Genomic DNA, 21,143 nt, shown 5'->3' with positions numbered 1-21,143 from the left:
GTCGGACACGACTGAAGTGACTTAGCAGAATACACTATGGTGAAGGGTTGCCAGAATGGTGGAGAATCTTTAAGCTTCGCAGAAGCATTCCTCCTGGGAAGTGAGGACCTGTGTCTTGAAACGCACCTTGTAGAGAGGGCCATGCAGGCAGGACACTCAGATCTGAGAGAAATAGTGGCATCAACTCAGAGGCTCCCCCCAGGCTGTGAGTAAAGCCCACTGACAACTTGGAAGAATCTCCTGAGGCTCTTCTGGCCCCAAAGGGATGTTATTAATAAGCCCAGTAGCTACTGTCTTGAAATGACAAAACTTCTGCCTCCTCTCAGAAAATCAAGCAAAGGAACCTTGTTATGTACTTCTCTTTAAGAGTCATTTTTCATCCTCTTGATTCTAAACACACTTATTCTAAAGCTTACTTCAGCTCTTGCATAAAATGCTACCTGATGTATTGACAGAAATACAGCAAGGTATAGGATGTATAGATTACCCCAACTGTCTTCTGTGCCACACAGAATGGGGACTTTGAATTCATTTGTGGAACTTCTAGAATTTAGAATACTGAGGGCTACAATCAGAACTAGCTGGCCTTACCTTGGCCAGAACAGCTGTTGATAGCAGCTCACCTGGATGAAGGGCACACCTGGGTGACACAAGTACCGCAAGTCAGGCACGGTCCCGAGGGCCTTTCTTGCACTCACTCCTCCACTTCTCACCAACGCCCTCAAAATTAGAAACTGCTACTACTCCTTCTGTTTCGCAAATGGAAAAATCAAGGCACAGAGGGGTGACTTGCCTAAATTCACACTGCTAATAAGGTGTTTCTTGATTTATTTTATTACTGACAAAGCATCCATTCCAGCTAGCCACGAAATCTGTTATTAATCAAGTAGTAGAGAGGACTGGGAGCCTGGAGGTAAAAGACCAATCAGGACACTATTCACAGGATGAGTGACAGGTGATCAAGGCCAAGGCAGTAGCCGAGGAGACAGTGGGGCAGGGCTGGACAGGAAGAGGCAAGAGGGAAGATGAGACAGAACATCCTCCAGACATGGTGGAAGCTGGGTGTGAAGGGGTGGCAGAGAGAGAGGAGGTGAGAATGATCTGTCTGGTCATTGCCTGTCTCGATGTTGGTGGTGCTCCATGGCATACTCAAGGCAGGGTGCCAAAGGAGGAGCAGGCTGGGGGAAAATTATTCAATATGTGATGTTTGGGGTTTTTTTATACCTGTGATATGTTTACTTTACAACTAAGATTTGGTAATTGGATCAGAAGCTTATATGAGCCATGGGCAGACAGGTAGAAATTTGACCCATGAGACTAGGTGAGAGTAGGTGGGGTGAGCATTCTGCCTGGGGGTGAGTCCAGTAGAGGGGGGACACCGAGGGAACCCCCTTGCATCAAGTGTAGGCAGAGGGGAGGGGAAGAAGAGGCTGAAAAGGATATGAGAGAGTTAAGAAGGAGCAGGCAGAGCCAAGGTTTAGCCAAACCTTAGCGAAGCAGCTGTGGTGGAGTGTTGGGGGTCCCCAGACACCGTCATAGAAGCCAGGGGGAAAGGCGGAAATGAGGTTGCAGGACAGAGTGGAGGACGGGCGCTCCATGCTTGTAAAGTACAAATTATTGGATTCTTACTCGTCATCTTACATTCATTTCCATCTTTCTACAGGGCATTCCAAATTATCATTTTAATGACTTTGCCTAAGGATTAACACATTGATAACATTGAATGAATGCTTTCTGTGAGACAAGTATCTTACTTCAGGGGCTTCCCAGGTGGCGCTAATGGTAAAGAACCTGCCTGCCAATGCAGGAGACATAAGAGATCGGGTTCAGTCCCTGGGTCGGGAAGATCCCCTGGAGGAGGGCTCGGGGACCCACTCCAGTATTCTTGCCCAGAGAATCCCATGGACAGAGGAGCCTGGAGGGCTACAGTCCATGGGGTCACCAAGAGTCGGACATGACTGAAGCGACTTAGCATGCACGCATCTTACTTCAATATCTAATTGTAAGCCTTTTAAGAAATCCATAGAGCAGACAATATTATTATCTCTCTTCTTTTTAAAGATGAGAAAGGTAAGACTTAAGGACATGAAACAGTTTGTCCAAGCCCACAGCAGAGCTGGTGAGGGGCAGCCCCAAAATACAGTCTAAAGCCAGTCATTTTGTGCTTAAATCTCGCTCTATGATCTGTTGCCACAAAGAAACATGACCCATTCTCCTGGTGTTGCACATCTGGGTGGTTTTTGCCCCTTTTCCCTGCCTGGAACTTTGGATTTCTGCTGAGTTAATTATAATACTTCCTCAACAGCCAGTTTTCCTTTTAGCCCCATCTCATTGCGCCTCATTTGTCAAGGAGTTGAGTGATCAGTGCACATACTACTGAGAGGGGGATGATTTACCAGGTCAGTTACCAGGAGTCCCCCCTAAAAAAAGGAAAAGAAAAGAGGCATTCATCCAGGAAGTCCACCTGGTTATATCCTGACATATAAATGCTTATCCCAAAGAACTTTAAAGGAAAACATTTAACCAATGATTGAAACGGTTTAATGCAAAAAACCATGCTGAACACAGCAGCAGTCCTTCCCAGCACTGTGAAGTCATTCCAGAATATTTTTAGAGGTTTTTGTAAATATTTGGCCAAGAGAGATGAGAAACATTATGCTTAGCAAGACAGAGTTGAACCCACAAGAACTCAAGCGACCATTGATAAAGGTTGCAGAGCACATTTTTCGTATCTGAATAAAACCCACCAGAAAATAACTTCAGAACACCAGCTCTTCAAGGTGGCATTCTTAAATTGATGCTGCCACTGTGAACGCTTTGTGGCAAGGAACTTGAAGTTTCTAGACTCTCCTAGCCTTTCAGCATTATCCTTCAAAGACCACTTACAGATCAATGTTTTCAAACATGCTCATGAGACCCCAACAGGAATAATGTTGGCCCAGTAAATCCTTATGTGTGCATATGTGTGTATTCACTTCATACACTAATACACCCATGCATGTTTAACTGATACACATTTTTCACAAATCATACTTATCCTTACCATATGCCATTAACTCAAATATTTTCTTTTCTATTAATTCAGATCCTAATACACAAAATTATTCCATGAGGGGTTGAAGAGTTGCAACCCCCAGTTTAGAAACCCTGTTCTAGAGGATCCAAGGGAAAGTGCTCCAACCAGAAGATCTGCACAAGGAAGAAGCTGCAATTAGTATAATAGAAAGTATATGAGCTTTGCACAGGGAACTATATTCAAAATCCTGTGATAGACCATAACAGAAAACAATATTTTAAAAGAAGGTGAAGTGAAAGTGAAAGTCACTCAGTCATGTCCGACTCTTTGCGACCACATGGAATGGTGCATGGAATTCTCCAGGCCACAATAATGGAGTGGGTAGCCTTTCCCTTCTCCGGGGGATCTTCACAACCCAGGGATCGAACCCAAGTCTCCTGCATTGCCAGTGGATTCTTTACCAACTGAGCCACAAGAATGTAGATATGTGTATAACTGAGTCACATTGCTTTATAGTAGAAATTAATATAACATTGTAAATCAACTATACTTCATTTTAAAAATTAATGAATGCCTTAAATTTTTTTTTAATATTTAGAATTAGACAGACATGGTGGGGGCATCCAGTCACACCTCTCCAGTTTACAAGTTGTGTGCCTCTGGCCAAGTTAGTTGACCTCTCTGATTCCTTCCCCATAACCCCTTGGGACTGCTGGGAGAATGAAATGAGCAGACAGACAGAAAAGCACCTAGCCCAGCACATAGCAGCACTGGATGCATTCATTCATCTAACACATATTTACTGAGCACCAGAAGCTGTGCTAAGGGCTGGGTATACAGCAGTTAAAAAAAGCACCTCTGCTTTCATGGGGCTGGCATTCCAGACGACAGAGACAAATACTAAGCAAATAAACAGAGTCTTTGTCAGGGAGTGATAAGGGCTGTATTAGTTTCCTACTGTTGCTCTAACAAATTACCTCTAAGTGGCTTAAGACTGCATAAATTTATTGTCTTATAGTTCTGGGGGTCAGAAGCCCAAAATGGGTCTCATTGGGCTAAGATGACAACAAAGCCAGGGCTACACTCCTTCTGGAGGCTCTAGGAGAGAATCCATCTCCTCATCTTTTCCAGACTCCAGAAGCTGCCTGCTTATTGGTTTGTGGCCCCCTTTCCTCCCCAAAGCCAGCTACCATGGGTTGAGTCCTTCTCACATGGGATCCCTCTGACTCTGCTTCTGTTTCTCCATCTCTTTCTCTGACCCTCCTGCCTCCCTCTGTTAAGGACCCCTGTGAAATACATAAATAATAAGCAAAGCCATGGGGTTAGCTTGGGTCCATCCAGATGATCCAGGATCATGTCCCCAATCTAAAATCCTTAACATAATTGTTGGGGCAATTAGAGCGCAGGTTGAAAAAGAATTTCCAGACACACAGCATTTCAGAAGGGAGTGAGTTTATTAAGAATAAAGAGCAGAGATAAAGGAGGCACTGCAAACACAGTGGGCTGACCTGACAGACCAAGAAGAGTTGACAGTTTTTGTGGGTTAATAGTCAATTTTTGCAGCCTCAAGACAAAGAAAATTCCTGCTGGAAGGTTGGGGATTGGTTGGGGCACTATCGAGTGTTTACTAGAGTGGGCATCTTTGCCTAATTTGGAGTCAGGAGGCCTGTTAGTGATGATCAGGGGCTTTTGGCAACAAAGGGTCAATTAGCTTGTTGACCTAGTTCTGGGCTCCACTTCTGTGGCCGTGGTACAGGGCTCGCACCTGTGGCTTTGGAGCAAGGACTCAACAGTAATCAAATCTGCAAAGTCCTTTTTTTGCCATGAAAGGGAACGTAGTTACCAGTTCCAGAGGCTAAAATGTCATGTTTAGAAGTGGAGGTGAGCAGATTTCCTGGTGGTGAAGGGAAATCAGACAAAGTAAAGGGGACTTCTGCCTGTTGGTGGAGTCACCAGCCAGGGTTAATAATAAGAGCAAAGCTAAATAAATGTCCTTTTTTTCCTGTGTTTTTAGTGTTTGCAGTGGCAGAAGCCAGCTTCACTCAGCATGTCTAAGGAACTAGAACATTAGACTCCCTTTGTCACGTACTGTGAAAACTTTAGCCCTCAGAGATTCAGTCTTCTCAGATTTAGCCAGTCACCTACAACTCCAAAGGGGGCTGTGATTTGTGGTGATCCATAATGCTTGGTCATTTGTCCCTCAAGCCCAGGATTCTGGAGCCTCTTGTGGGGACAGCCATGGATCTGCGCCCCAGGACCCTTTCACTGGTCCAGCCCCATCCACGCTTCTATTCATTTTCCTGAATTTGTCCTCATTATTTCGTTTGTAAACTCGGGACACTAAGTGGGAAGAAAAAACTTGAGCGCAAGTTGAAAAGCTTGACCTGCAGTGTGAGGAGATGCCCGGAAATGCAATGAGGGCAACAGGCTGAATGACTCCTCTGTGTCTGCACACCTGAGGCTGCGCTATAGTCGTAGGTGTCTCCTGCGTGAGCATCAGGGTTCTCTGGGATGCGTCTCTTCTCCATTGCCGAAACCCACATTTTGAACTAAAGAGTCACGCCCTGTGACAACTGCATTGCTGGTGAAGTGTGGTTCATATGACTGAAGAAGCATGGAAAGTTCATGTCAGTGCGGGCCCTCGGTCTGGTTTCAGATGTAATCTTGATGCATTTGTTTTATTTCAGGGAAAACTTGATGCTTTGTGGGTCCTACTAAGGAAAGGCTACGATCGTGTGTCCGTGATGCGTCCGCAGCCAGGAGACACGGTAGGATTCGTTAATGGTGTCGCATACACGTGTTCTTTTTTCTCTTTCTCTCTCTCCCTCTGACTGTTGAGCTGCAATAACTCCAGATATATGAATCCAGCTATCATTTCATGCTGTGACAAATCAGATACTAGTTTTCAAATTTCTGGTTCTACAAGACCTTGAGTTTCGACTTGCTTTCTGATAAGGATTTTGACCGAAACAGGTTAGATTAGCTTCCTAGGACTTGAGCTGCTGGGTTTCCAGGTACAGTGAGTGAATAAAGCAGGGATGCTCAGGCAGCTTCCGGAGAGAGGGCTGCTGCTCCTCGGCCACACTGGCCAGTGGTGACAAGCAGGACGCCAGGGCCACAAGGTGGAGCCAGGGAATAGGGACCGTAGGAAAACTCCCCCATCGTCCAGCAGGTGTTGGGTTTGTCTGGTCCAGGATCACAGGAGGGTCTTCCACAGTGAGGATTTGCCCCGAAACTGTCAGGGCCAAGCTCAGAGTGTCTCCAACTGGAAGGAGATAGCAAGGGAGGAGGCCACAAAGGCCTTAGTCCTCATTTTGTAAATGAGGAAACAGAGGACAGGACAAGCTGAATAATAACAACGCTGGAAACAACCTCAGTTCTGCCGTAATCACGCCATTGCTAGCTCTTCTGGGAAGAGCTATTCTCTCTTTTATAAAATCTTCAAAGCAAAGCCTGGGACCAAATTCTCCCTCAACCACCTACAACCTGCATCTTTCATCTGCTGCTCTGGGAATCAGACACACTAACCCAAAAGCAAAAGTGTCTAATTTGGGGCTCCTTTGAATCAGGTAGAGTTGGGTCTGAATTTTGCTTCCTTCCTGCCTGGAAAACTCTAAGCAAGTCACTTGACCTCTCTGAACTCCATTCTTCATATTGTAAAGTGGTTGATAATAATTACTTCAGTGTGGCTGGCTGGAGACAGTAATGTTTGTAAAGCATTTGGCTTTATGTTTGAACACATTAAATAGTAATGCTCAGTCAAACATTATTATGATTATTTACCTTGTTCTTTTCTGTCTGTGAAAGGTTGATGCAGAAATTCAAACTATATTGCTATTGATTATGTCAAATATACCTGTATCTTTACACTGCCCACTCTGCAACACGGCACAACTAATAACACCCTAGAGAAGGGTCAGTCAGGCAGGTCACCCTCCCTTTGCACCTGGTGACAACAGGTGGCTTGTGTTTGAGAGGATTTGGTCTAAAGTTTCACAACCTGAGCAGACTGCTGCCAGCTAGCTGTTCCTGCTCCACGTTGTGGCAGGGACAGCGGGCAAGTATGATGTAAAAAAAAAAAAAAAAACACCCAGGGCATATAAATGCTGGGCCAACTTGACCTTCTTGATCTCTAGAATTTGTTTTTTGTCTGGAAGTCAACAAGAACACACTGCTAGAGCAGATTTTAAAGTACACACAGCTAACAGAAATGAGCCTAGGCCATCAGCTTTGTACTCAGCATGGTATCTGGCCTTGTAAGTTATACATATGGTTTCTGTGGAAAATTAAGACATTTTTTAGCCTGCATGAAACGCATCTAACAGATTAAGAAAAAAACAATAGGGTAGGTAAACTCCTTGGGCTCAGCAGTACTATTTTTCTGATAGAACATGCTAGTCCATGAATAAGCCCATTTTTCTCAGAGCACTTGAAAAACATCTCCATTCCGATTTGTTAACATTCCATTCTTCACTGCCAGAAACAGATTTATAAACTGGGTCAACCAGAGAATCAAGTGTAGGAAAGAGGAAGGATAAGAGAAATATTATGGTAGATAAGATGTAAGAACTAAAACTGTTTGAGGGCGAATGGCTGATTGGATAAATCTAACAAAAATGAGATGAAAATGGATGGAATCCTTCCTTCTAACGAATCACACCTAGATTGAATCTCTTATTTACAAATTCTGAATAAAAGTTTGTGTCTTTCACATTTGAAGACCTTCTGTGTGCTTTTGAGAAATACAACCCCACCCTGAAATTTGATTCTCCAGTCACACAAAATGATAGATGGGAAGGACGGAAGAGAGTTAGGATACATTTGTGACCATGTTCTCAGAGGTGTTGCAAAGTACAGTTGTCCAGCCTACTTTGAAATGGGCATTCTTTACAGGAATCCTGCTGAAAATTTTAAGACACTTGAGAGAGTAGAGGCAGAGAACTGTGTCTTTGTAATCATGGTGATGGCCACAGACATCTAGTTGTACACATGGAGATACACAAGAAAGATCATAGATTATGTAGGAAGGAAAATTCAAAGCTACTTTATGGCAACTCAGGAAAGAATTCTAGAAGAGAAGACTATACTGTAGCTTATTATTATGTGCTTATTCTGTTCTGTTTTCATAACTTCGACAGACTCACTACAGACCTGCCTTCTTTGCACGATGGATAACTCTGTAAGAATTCCTCAGCACTGATTTATGGGGCTGACCACATTTTCCATAAACTCAAAATGACTACATCCAGGCATGTGCTCATGAACAAGAGTCACAGGTTCTGAGTTTTTCCTTTAAAACAAAAACAAAAACAAACATCACCTAATTACATTCTCAGTTACATTCTGAATTCTTTCAAACACATGTTGATCTCACAGAAACCTGGCAGTTTTTCCTTCTCAGTTCCTGTCTGCTCTATCCTTCCCCAAATGTACCCACCCCAGCATTACAGACATGGGCTCACCAGTAGAGCCTCGGAGGCTGCTGGAAACGTGGAGTGCCTCTAGCCTCCACCGCAGAACAGAGGGCTGGGAGAGGCCTGAGCCCAGAGTCACATCCTTCCCTGGGACTGGTGCCCACTTCCTGGGAGCTGCCCAAGCCCTGGGTCAGGGAAGACATGAATGGGATGACAGCAGGAGACGTGAGTGCTTTCTGCCTGCCACCACCCGTCTTCCTCTCTCTGCCTGGGGTGGGCCCACTGTCCTATTGTGTTTGGGAGCCCACCAAGAGAGCCTGAGCCGACATAAAAGGGAAAGTACCGAAGAAGCCATGTAAGTAGCAAACCAGCAACACATTGGATCCTAAAATTTAATAAGTTCACTAAGCACATGGTGCTTGCATGCCAAGTCGCTTCAGTCGTGTCTTTGCAACTCTGTGGACTGTAGCCCATCAGGCTCCTCTGTCCATGGGATTCTGCAGGCAAAATACTGGAGTGGGTTGCCATGCCCTCCTCCATGGTGCCTTCCCAACCCAGGGATTGAACCTGTTTCTCTTACATCTCCTGCATTGGCAGGCAGGTCCTTTACCACTAGCACCACCTGGGAAGCCCCAACCACCTGGTAACCTCTGCTTAAACCATCCCCTGGCTTCCAGTGTATAGCCACCGCTTTGCTCTTTTGAAACCATGGATCTCAGCATGCCATCCCAAAGCTTCAGTCTTTCAAAGGCTAGGAAGAAGCCCCAAATCCTTAGCTTGATTTAGAAAGGCTGTCCTTGTCATTTCATCTACTTTTCCCCCCTGGTTCCCCTATCACTACATAGAGGCTCCAGCCACCTAGAATTGCTCCCCATTCCCTAAACATGCCAGAATCGTTTATGTCTCTGTGCCTTTGCAGTCTTAATTTCTCTGCCTGGGATGTCTTTCCCATCATCTCTACCTACTGAACTGTTACCTTGGTAAGATTGTTCATCGTCCCCATGGTACCCCTGTAAACACAAAACGTTGCTGTCCAGACCCAGGCTTTAAAGGGGGTTTTACCAAAGTAGAGAACATTCACAGAGACTTAGCAGGAAAGTCTAGAAATTAGAACCTGTGTCCCATGAGCATTTGCCAGGATAGTCCCCAATTCTTCCTAAATGGGAGCCTCTCTGACTTCAGAAAATTTTACCATTCAAGGACAAATGGCAGAAGGAATTGGGAATGTTCAGTCTGAGGCAGAAGACTTAAAGGGAGCTGAGAGCTTTTTAACTTGGTCATCATGCTAAGCGGTCTTTTTATAAACTATTAATATTTTCTCTCTGGGCCTCCCTGGTGGCTCAGATGGGAAAGAATCTGCCTGCAGTGGGGGAGACCCAGGTTTGATCCCTGAGTCGGGAAGATGCCCTGGAGAAGGGAATATCAACCCACTCCAATATTCTTGCCTAGAGAATTCCATGGACAGAGGCGCCTGTCAGGCTACAGTCCATGGGGTCAGGTTGCAAAGAGTTGGACACAAGTGAGTAACTAACACTTTCATTTTCATTAATATTTTTAATCACTTACCTGTATTCAAGGAATAATCTTTTCATGCCACTTCATATCATTATATGATGTGATTTTAAATGCAAACTGTGACATTATATTTCAGCCTGCCTTCTCTTTTTAGAGTGTTTATTTCAAGTGTTTTACAGATGAAGCTATCTGTAATCAGTATACTTGTAGCCAGATCATTGTGCACATTCATGAATGTTTTCTTAGAATTAAACATGTAGTTGTTTCATCGATCAATCAAAGAGCATGCAAAATTTTAAAGTTTTGACATGAATTGCCAGGTTGGGCTCATTATTCATTATTGCCTGAAACATTGTGTGAATTAACACGAGAGCCTGCCATCTATGAAAATTCCATCTCCCATTAACATTATTAATCTTATCTACTTGACAGATAATTTAATTTGTGTTTTCTGTTACTGAAGTGAAACTTCTTTCAAATAACTATTTTCCCTTTTGTGTATTGCCTATATATGCCTCTATCCTACTTTTTATTGGATATTTTAGCTTTGATTTTTATATGGCCATTTGCTTAACTCATATTCATTCATTTATTAGTCAAATGTTTTGAAGATCCAGTGGTATACATTAAGTATATGATGCTTACTTCATGAAACTTAAAGTCTAATTTTGTGTGTGTGTGTGTGTGTGTGTGTGTGTGTGTGTGTGACATTACCTATAATTTTATAGTTAAATCTATGAATGTTTCTAATTTCTGCCTTTGGTGTCAAACAGTCTTCTCTAGTCCAAGAGGATGTAAATTTTCACAAAAATTTTCTATTACTTCTACTCTGTCACTTTTAGTTTTTGATGGTGTTGTGAGTTGGTACCTTTTCTGTATCTTCCTGGGTATTTTATGTAAATTTTGGAGAAGTGCCCTCAGAAGTTATCAGCTATATGTTATATCAAACCAGAAGCCCTGGAACATTAAAGCCTCTAAAGTACAGAATATGACTTCAGAGAAGACATGAATGAAGTTAAGCCACAGGTAGAAGTTACAGTAACACATATTTCACTTTAAAAAACTGAAAGACGAGTTTCAGCAACAAATGAGCTTCCACAGGCATCACTGGGGTTGCTCCATGTTACTAAACAAGGGTAAAACCAGTCAAACCACTGGGCCAGGACATAGTAAACAGTTCCTGCAGCAAATCACTAGTTCTCAAACTTGAGCACAGAATCACCTAGAAGTTTTGTTAAAACACAGGTTGCTGGATCCCACTGTCAGAGTTTCTAACTCAGCAGGTCTGGGGTGGGGCCTGGAAACTAGCATTTCTAACAAGCTTCCAGGTGATACTGATGCTGCTGGTCTGGGGACTACACTTTAGAACCAGTGAGATAAATGGAATTAGATACCCATCAAGATCCCTCTAACCCTAATTGCTGGGGACTTCAAGTCAGCATCTCTGTGTTTATTTGACCACCAGTGACTATTTTCCTATGTTTCTCTGCAGAACACCTATTAGCCTAATTGGGGAGTAACTGCTCTAGCAGAAGTCTAAATATTAAATACCAACCAGTTGCAGAGAAATCTTGCCAGCTGCAGATGGTTTTGTTCCTAGATTGCTAGTTTCAAACACAGAAATGTAAGGGAGTTTTAGAGATCAGAGTTCACGGAATCCAGTGATTTTCAATCTGGTTGCATGTTGTAATCATCTGGGGAGTTTTAAGGCCCTGGTGCCAGATTCTATTTAATTTTTCTGGGATGAAGTCTGGATACAGGAGTTTTAAAAGCTCCCCAGGTCATTTTAAGAAGCAACTAGGGTTGACAATCAGTGATTTGATCTAATTCTCTATTTCTTGTCCTGGGCAGCATCTTCTGTTTCCCTCATGGAACAATTTGAAGGCAACTCTCAACATCCCTTCAAAAACTCTATCCTGTGTTTCATAGGCATAAGGAAAATGGATGATTACAATCAGCAGACAATAAGCATAGATTCTTCCTGCTCCAATATTGTTACTGCTTGGGTAAAGAGAAAGGGAAAGAAAAATAATAACTCTGCCTCCTGGGTCTTTCCCAGATGGAATTAAAGTATCAACCTGTCTAAACCCTCTCCAGGCATTTTTACCCCAGCTTTAATGTCCCAACTCCTGCACATGCTCTGGGAGGAGCCACTGGGGATGGATGTCGTCTTTGTTTTCAGCTTCTCAGTTTCTCTCCGATCTGGCATGGGGAGGCTGGTACATTCCATCGCTCCATCACTATCTGCAAAAACGAAATATGAGGCACACTCTGAACTTGTTTTGCAAGACTGAGCCTCACTGCAATCAGAAGAGACCCAGGAAACACACATGTAGATAGAGATGTACGTAAACAACATATGATACTCCTCTGAAGGGCAGCCTCGGAGGTTGTGAAATCCTCTCCCTGGGCTCCCCAGGGCTGCCGTCTGCACAGCTGTTTCCAGCAAGGGAGCTGGGCCAGTCACGTGGGCCCCATGCCTTCCTACTGTTGCAGAGGCAAGAATGATCTGGGCAGGTTATCTCCAGGGACAGAGCATCCTCAGCCCAGTCCTTCGAAAGCAGACAAGCCTCCTGCAACATAAGCAGACTCGAAGTGTGCACACTCTGTTTCTTGCTTTCTCTTTTCTCCCTCTCCATGTACCTTGCATGACCTCCTCCTCCTCCTCCTTCCATCGTCATCTTGGCTACCTTCCCTCAAACATTCTCTCATCAAATTTCATCTACTGTGCTCCCACCTAGGAACCCATCCCTGGGCTGGGCACTGGGGATGTCAGTTAGAATAGGACTTAATTCTAACTTCCTGGAGTTCAGGGCATGATTTGAAAGAGTAAAGCATTGTATTAATTATAGATGGTAGAAGCTGGAGTCAAGATTGCCGGGAGAAATATCAATAACCTCAGATATGCTGATGACACCACCCTTATGGCAGAAAATGAAGAAGAACTAAAGAGCCTCTTTGTTGAGGTCCTTTAATGGACCGGAACCTGGTGGTCTGAAGTCAACCGATAAGAAAGTAAAGGAGAGAGAAAGAGGCTGATATTCCTTGGTTTACGCAGAAAGCCAATAAAGCCCCTGATACGGGGCTTGCTCTGTTCACAAAGGCCTCAGGCACCCTCTTGATGGGGTGAAGGCACAGAGCGCCTTCTCGAGAGGGTCTCAGAAGCCCGGCAGGAAAGTGAACCCAGAGGACCTCTCCACTCCAAGGGATCAGCCTGAAAGAGAGAGAGAGGGGGAGAGAGAGAGAGAGAGAGAGAGAGAGAAAGCAAGACACGGGGACCAAAGCTCTGATGGAGCAAAGGTGTTTTATTCAACATTGTGTAGGTATTTATACTGTCTTACAAGATAGCTATTTTCCGCAGAGATAAAATCAAAACTTACAAGTTATCAAGGAAACATGAGGTCATCCATATGAAAGAGAGAGGGTTGTAAATAATCACTTTTACCATATGGTTCATAAAAAAGAATAGGGTACTTATCACCATATAGAAAAACTAATGAAGGAAATGCCTGGATTCCTCAGCCCTCAGAAGAGGCTTTCCTCTCCTCTTAATTCCTGAATATTCAGGAATTAATAAGGAACACAGAATTCCTGACAGATCCAAAACAGCACACAGGAAGCCTCCTGTTAAATGCTTCCTGACACCTCTTGATGAAAGTGAAAGAGGAGAGTGAAAAAGTTGGCTTAAAGCTCAACATTCAGAAAACCAAGATCATGGCATCCGGTCCCATCACTTCATGGCAAATAAATGGTTAAACAGTGGAAACAGGGGCTGACTTTATTTTTCTGGGCTCCAAAATCACTGCAGATGGTGATTGCAGCCATGAAATTAAAAAACATTTACTCCTTGGAAGGAAAGTTATCACCAACCTAGACAGCATATTAAAAAGCAGAGACGTTACTTTGCCAACAAAGGTCCATCTAGTCAAGGCTATGCTTTTTCCAGTAGTCATGTATGGATATGAGAGTTGGACTATAAAGAAAGCTGAGTGCCGAAGAATTTATGCTTTTGAACTGTGATGTTGGAGAAGACTCTTGAGAGTCCCTTGGACTGCAACGAGATCCAACCAGTCCATTCTAAAGGAGATCAGTCCCGGGTGTTCATTGGAAGGACTGATGTTGAAGCTGAAACTCCAATACTTTGGCCACCTGATGCGAAGAGCTGACTCATTTGAAAAGACCCTGATGCTGGGAAAGATTGAAGGCAGGAGGAGAAGGGGACGACAGAGAATCAGATGGTTGGATGGCTTCACCGACTCGATGGACATGGGTTTGGGTAAACTCTGGGAGTTGGTGATGGACAGGGAGGCCTGGCGTGCTGTGGTTCATGGGGTCGCAAAGAGTCAGATACAACTGAGCAACTGAACTGAACTGATAGAAGCACAGCGGCTTCCCAGGTGAAACTAGTGGTAAAGAACCCACCTACCAGGACAGGAGATATAAGAGACATGGGTTCATTCCTTGGGTTGAGAAGATACCCTGGAGGAGGGCATGGCAACCCACTCCAGTGTTCATGCCTGGAGAATCCCATGAACAGAGGAACCTGGCGGGCTATAGTCCATAGGGTCACAAAGAGTCAGATGCAACTGAAGCGGCTCAGCACACATGCACACAAAGAAGCACAGAAGGGGAAGAACTATTATCCCCATTGTATAGAGCAGAAACTGAGACTCGGAGGGAGGTTAGACACACCGCTGGGAAGGGGCAGATCTGGGGCTTAATTCAGGACTATCAGACTTGAAGTCCACACTGGGATTCCTCAAATCGTTTACGCATTCAGTAGATACTTGTTGAATAATATAGCAACCTAAAAGTTTCTATATATTCCAAAATGTAAGAGTTTCTATACAGTCCTTTTTTATTAAAAGATTAATGTCTATTTTCTTGTTATTATACAGATTAGCTAAGTCTAGATTAAAATACTGATACCAGTGTCTTATTAGTAGTATAAGTGAGAAAGGGATATTTTAAAAATATTTAAATATTTAATATTTTTAAAATATTTATTTTTTAAATAAATATTTTAAAAATATATATACTTATCAAACACTTCCTGTGAGATGAGCACTGAGTTTGTGCTGGTTGTTCACCAATTAATAAGCTGTGTCCTGTCCCTTGAGAAGCAGGAACCAACGGCCAAGGCCCCAACCACCAGTGTGATGGCTCTGTAATGGATGTGAGAGGTTGGGGGCAAGGGAAGGAGTACACCCAGGAAGGGCATTTCACCAGCCTTGGATCTAAACTGGCTTCTAGAAGTGGCGTTGAGGCTAAGATCAGAGCGGAGTTGTGGAAGGAGGCTCTTCTGTGGGAAGGAATCTTGAGCAAGAATCTGGGGGTGGCCTGTGGCTTCTTCAGGAGACTTGAGGAGCGGGGTTTGGTGGAGGACAGTGCAAGGAGTGGAGGGAGGGGGTGGAGGGGGTGCTGGTCATGGAGCCCACTCTGGGGACAGTGGAGAATCACTGCCAAGTGTTTTAGGCATAGTTGTGTTCACATTGTGTTTCAGGAAAGTCACACTGGCTGCAGTGTAGACATGGTGGCAGCCTGACCAGAGGCAGTGGTGGGAGGAAGAAAGAGGCTGGATTTAGGAGATGTTGAAGAAACAGAATGCCTGGATTTGGCAACTGGCTGGTGTGGAGGATGAGAGAGCGGGTTGTCAGGGAGGACCTCCAGGTTTTGGTCTGAGCCAACTGTGACATCATTCACCAGGATAAGGGTGCAAGAAGAGCTTTGGGAGGGAAGAGGAGGACTTAGCTTTTAAACTTACAGAATTGAGTGTAAGTACCACCAGCTTATTACACTTCAGGAATGCTCACTCTCAGAGTTATATACGTTCAGGGTGCGCACCTACAGGGCCTGAGAGTGGAAGGTGTACCCTGGATGCCCCTGTGACATCACCCGACTTGTCAAGAGGCAGTTTTTCTCTAGTGAGAGTTCTGGGCAGGAGGCAAAGACTTAAGCATCCCCACCATGACGACTGAGACCAATGTGAATAGATGCAGAGCCAGGGAGAGGGTGGAGAGAGAGAAGGGAAATGGCTTGAGTGCTGAACACCCACAGTCACATCCTTTGAGCTGGGGCGGGGAAAGAAAAAGGAGAACAAGAGGGAAATGAAGAAGGACCAGCCAAAGAAAGAGCAGGTGTGACAGAGTTTGGGTCATGGAAGCCAAGGGAAGATGGTTCATCACGGAGGAGGCTGGGGTCAACAGCATCAAGTATGGGAAATTTAGATGCAAGCTGACCGGTCCATTAATTACAGCAGTGAGAAGGTCCTGGAGGTCTTCGTGACGTGAATTCAGTGCAATGATGGGGGCAGGAGTGAGGCTTAGTGGAAAATGGGAAGGGAGAACCAAAGCAGTGGCTGGAGGAGAGCTGGACTTGAAAGAGGCTCTTTGTTTGATCAGGATGAAGGACTTAAGAAAGATGAAGGGCTCATGATGGAAGACCAGGAGGGGCCGAGACTGAAGAGCTCACTGTTAGAGGGCAAGGGCCCTGAGGAAGTAGAAGACCTAGTGGCCAGGATATGCCTCTCTTCCTTAGTGACCTCAGTGGCAGAGTCCAGGATGTGCTCTCCCCCATTCAGCGGCCTCTGTCTTCCCTGATAGGCCAGCCAAGCAGGGCATGTAGACGTAGACTGAGGAGAGGATGAGGAGGAAACCAGCCACACCTTCCGAATTCTACCTCTCCCATGCATCTGCACTTTCTGCAGTTCCAGGGTGGGTATCTCTTCTTCATGCAAAATAAAAGTGAAGTCACTCAGTCATGTCCAACTCTTTGCGACCCCATGGACTATAGCCTACCACGCTCCTTCGTCCATGGGTTTTCCAAGCAAGAGTACTGGAGTGGGTTGCCATTTCCTTCTCGAGAGTCTTCATGCAAGAAACATGGGAATTTGGGATGCCACGCTGCAAGCAATTTCACTTCAAAACTCCACCTGCAAGAGAGCCCATTGTTGGGTCCCTAGAATATATTGCTGTATGTTTTGTTTCTCGGTGGCAGAATGGAAATAATGATCTTCTCTACCCATGGCACCTAAAGGGCAGTGCTGACTGCATTGGGGTATTTTGTTTTGTTGGTGGAGGCCTCCCACTTCTTTCATTAGTGGGGGCCTCCTACTTCTCCAATAAATTAATCCCATAATATCTGTCAATTACCAATTGCTAGTTTTATACTAGGTTATAATCAGCTACATAAGTGAGATACTTGTCATGTATCAATATTGTGGCAGAGCCCTGCATTTCATAGACAAAGCCATCAACAAACGTCCTTGGTCAGGATTAGGTTAAACCAACAATTCTGGAGCTAGTCTCTCACTCTTACTATGTACTAGCAGGGTCACTTTTCAGGCCACTGTGCTCTTTAAAATCATGTCCGTTTTCCAAAGAATTATTTACTGGGAATGCATACACCTGGATGTGCAGGCTGTGCCCTGTGACAGAGGACCACCCTGAACATCACTGGTCAAGCTCCCTGAGACAGGCCTGCATCCCAGCTCAGAGAGGAGTGTCTCTTCCTGACTCACACAAAAGCACCATGTGGGCTACTGATGGCCCCCATCATATGAAAATAGAAAGCAACTCATTTCTTCCCAAGGATTGCTTTAGATACTATTGCTCAGTCCAGTGGGTTCCCCCAACTTTATCATTCCCAGTAACATCCTTCTCACCATTTCTTGTACTCACCAAGAAAGCATTTACATACTTAATAGAGTTTTTACCCTATATTCTCTTTTTTCTTTATTCACTTGTGACCATGCATGTATATAACTTAATGTCTGATTCTTTCATTTAATTTTATCCCTATTAACATAAGGGGGAAACAATTTTTCAAATTGCTAGGCAATTAAAATCATTAAAACCACTGTTCTATATGTGCTGATAAGACATTCTTTCCTGAACACTGGCAATTTTAAAATGCATGGGCATCTATGTAAAGACATGAACATCCCCATTTAAACAGCTTGCTGGTGAAACAGCAGATCCAAGTAACAAAAATACCAGCACATTCTAAGACACATCCCAAAAACGTGGTGAAAATGGATAACGTGGGCAAGTCCCAGCGTCCACAATACACACAACAGGTTGGTTAACGTTCTGTAGAAAGTTCACCTGACCCTGAGGCTCTTATCAGTCATTTCCTGTCTGCCGAGTAACATTTTGCATTTTAACCTCCTCACTTCAGTTTTCCTCTGAATTTGCTTCATTACATCTCTAGTAAATGCCTCTGTTCTGACAACACTGATTGGTGAAAATAAAATGAACGGGGCAAACCTGCGAGCAGGAAATGTTTACCCAACTTTCTAAGTGTGATCTTTTTCAGCAGATATTACTGAGGTGCTGGGAAAGGCTCTGGGGAAAAGGCAAACAAGTGTGAGACCTCAAAGAACAGATGGCTAAGGTTGAGGAGACAGAACAGATGGTGGTCAAGGCCAAGATAGCTGAAGGGAATGAGAGCCACAGAGGAAGGAAAATCACCCAAGAGGATGGGAGACCTTCTCCTGGACTGGTAGGACTTGAAATGGGCTTTGGAGGAAAGTTGGGACTTGGGCAGACAGGAAGTAGGAAGGTCGGGGTAGCAGGTTTCCAGGACCAGCCTGCAGCCCATTAATGCCCATGGCCAACTTGCAGAGTGAGAGGAGACACCTCAGGATGGGATACAGAGGATGAGTGTACCTCCTGAGGTTGGAGAGGGAACAAAGGCGAGATGTTACCACCCTGATGATAGGGACTGAAAAACTTACACTATCACCATTTTGAGCTAGTCTTAAATATTAGGATAAATATTAGAGTGCCAAATTACATTGTATTTCAAGACATTTGATTTCAGGCACAGTTTCTCAAAAGTTTTGCAAAGCTCTGGTTTGACAAGATATTGATAGAGTTTTTAATTGTTTTTAATGTATGTAGAAAACTTGGCCATAGGCATCTTTGTCTTGCAGAACAGCCAGGTTAAAATCATTCTACCAAAGCTCAAGTACGCAAAGGATCCAATGTGTTGGTAAATAGTTAATAGGCTAATAATTAATGATATTGGTTTGTCAGGATGAAACAAAATGACAAGTGTAAATAATTCAAACAGATGGGAGTTCATTTTCTTCCCTTCTTTACCCTGAAAACTACAACTGATTTCAAAGAAGTTAGATCTCTGCACACAAGAAAAACTTCTCAGAATTCCTCTCTCATATTTAAATCAGCAGTGACTAGAAGAATCAAATTGCTGTATTAATGTCTCTCTCATATTTAAATCAGCAGTGACTAAAAGAATCAAATTACTGTATTAATGTCTTTATGTAAAGGTCAATTCCTTCTTGCACAATAGACAATAGGCTTTATATAATGCTTTTTTCTTAGTCCCTCTGCTCTTCAATTCACAGAACCGCTGAAAAAGTAGACATTTCTATTTTAAAGTGGGGGAAAAGAAGTTTGCATGGAATATATTGGTTTTTACTTTTAGTAAACAGGGATCTTCAAAATTTCTATCAGTGTCTGACACCAAGATGTAAAGTCCCCAATAGATCTGGAGAGAAAGTCCAATTTGCTGGCCACTGACTTCTGACCTTTCATAAACTTTTGTAAGACTAGATCATTTAAGAAAAAAAAAAGCAAATTATAGGAAATGTTCCTAGAGGGTGTGATTTATTTTGGCTGAGCCCCTTCCCTGGATGTTTGAATTCTCAGTAGTATTTATTCAATTCTCACCCTTGGAAATCTTTCCTTCACTGTCTCATTGGAGAGGAACATGAGTACTTAGAATTCTTGGCTTACCCCCCTGATTTTACAAAAGAAAAAGTTCAAGACATCCTCTGTCCACAGCAAAAACCAAACTGTACCCAAAACTTGCAAAGTTAACTTTTTTTGGAGAAGTTAAACCCAAAGTTGATCCTGCAAAACATACCATCTTGAGATTTTTTTTTTTTGAACTAACTTCCTGCTCCCAGTGGGAGGTCTCTTTAAATAAATAATTGTGAAGGTATCTGATGTGGCTGAGGTCTCTCCCTTCCCTTTCAATCCCCCATAACCTAACCCCTCCTTTTTCCACACCCATACATATTTCCATACTCATCAGCATCATCATTTTATTGCTTAGCTGATGACTTTCACCTTTGAATTGCCTCATCTCCCAAACAGCTGCAGCAACAGGTCAAGTCCTGGTATCAAGTTACAAATAGCAAACAGAAGAGAATTTGGGGGTTGAAGAAGGCAGGGCTGGGTAATAGAGACACCCCTGTTGAAATTCTCTGATCTCATTTTTTTTTTCCTGACAAAGAGAGTCAGGACTAAGGGAAATTGGGCTTGGTTCTAGGGTCAAAATCTCATCCAAGTGTATAATATAACATTGTAGGAAGTTTTCTGCTTTGCTCAAGTGTTATGTTTATGTCTAGTCACTTGGCAACTATGGGCCTTCTCTTCCAGCTGAGGGCATTGGAAAAGATCATCTCTAGTGGATGGTCTCTACCTCTGCCATAGGCCTCAATTAAGATTTATTTAACCCAGTTTGGTGGGGAGTTCTATTCTGGTCCAAAAGTGTTCGGTTGAATCTTCGGTGGCAGAATCTGAGCTAGGGGATATCCTTCCAGAATTCACAGGCTGCTCTAGACACACACACACACACACACACACACACACAGACACACACACACAGACACACACAGACACGCAGACACACACACACACACACACACCCCTTCTCCTATTATCTCCATTACCACCTCACCTCAACCTGACCCTGAGTCTCAGGAATGCTTTGGAGGTTCCTCATGATCTCAGTCCCTTCATTTTCAAGATAAGGAAACTGATGTTTAGCAAGCTGATGGGGACACCTCCAAACACTCCCAAGTACATTTTCTCAGATGCTCCCCATTCCTGCTTTACTTATCTCCTATTTTCATATTAATAAGATTAATGCTCTCATACTAAGATCCCTGCTTCATTCACAGTTACAAAGGGACTTATTGGAAGTGGCAGGACCAGACCCCTCCAGCCGTTTACACACCCTGGCTCTCCTGAGTTCTCTCCCCAGGCCAGGAGAAGAGGGTGGGGCTCATGATTGGGCTTAATCCCTTGAAGAAGAGGTAAACCAGACAGAATTTTGGAAAGTAGAGCTGCTCCCTGTGACCCAAACCCCTCCTTTCCTGTCCACTTACCTTTGCCCACCTCCCAACGCTGTTCCATTTTTATACCCTGCCCAAGATGGCATACCCA

The 21,143-nt window shown here is 43.8% G+C and overlaps 1 protein-coding gene across 1 annotated transcript in view; it reads left to right on the top strand.

Moving 5' to 3' along the window:
- Positions 1-21,143, top strand: part of ANTXR1 (ANTXR cell adhesion molecule 1) — a 262,215-nt gene that overhangs the window by 193,374 nt on the left and 47,698 nt on the right. The window contains exon 17 of the mRNA XM_068989259.1: positions 5,704-5,784. Coding sequence (XP_068845360.1) covers positions 5,704-5,784 — 81 coding nt within the window. The remainder of the gene's footprint in view (positions 1-5,703; positions 5,785-21,143) is intronic.

The sequence above is a fragment of the Capricornis sumatraensis genome, chromosome 1 (genome assembly GCF_032405125.1).
Source record: "Capricornis sumatraensis isolate serow.1 chromosome 1, serow.2, whole genome shotgun sequence".
In the NCBI taxonomy this organism is placed as follows: Eukaryota; Metazoa; Chordata; class Mammalia; order Artiodactyla; family Bovidae; genus Capricornis; species Capricornis sumatraensis.
This window is presented reverse-complemented; position numbering and strand designations above follow the sequence as displayed.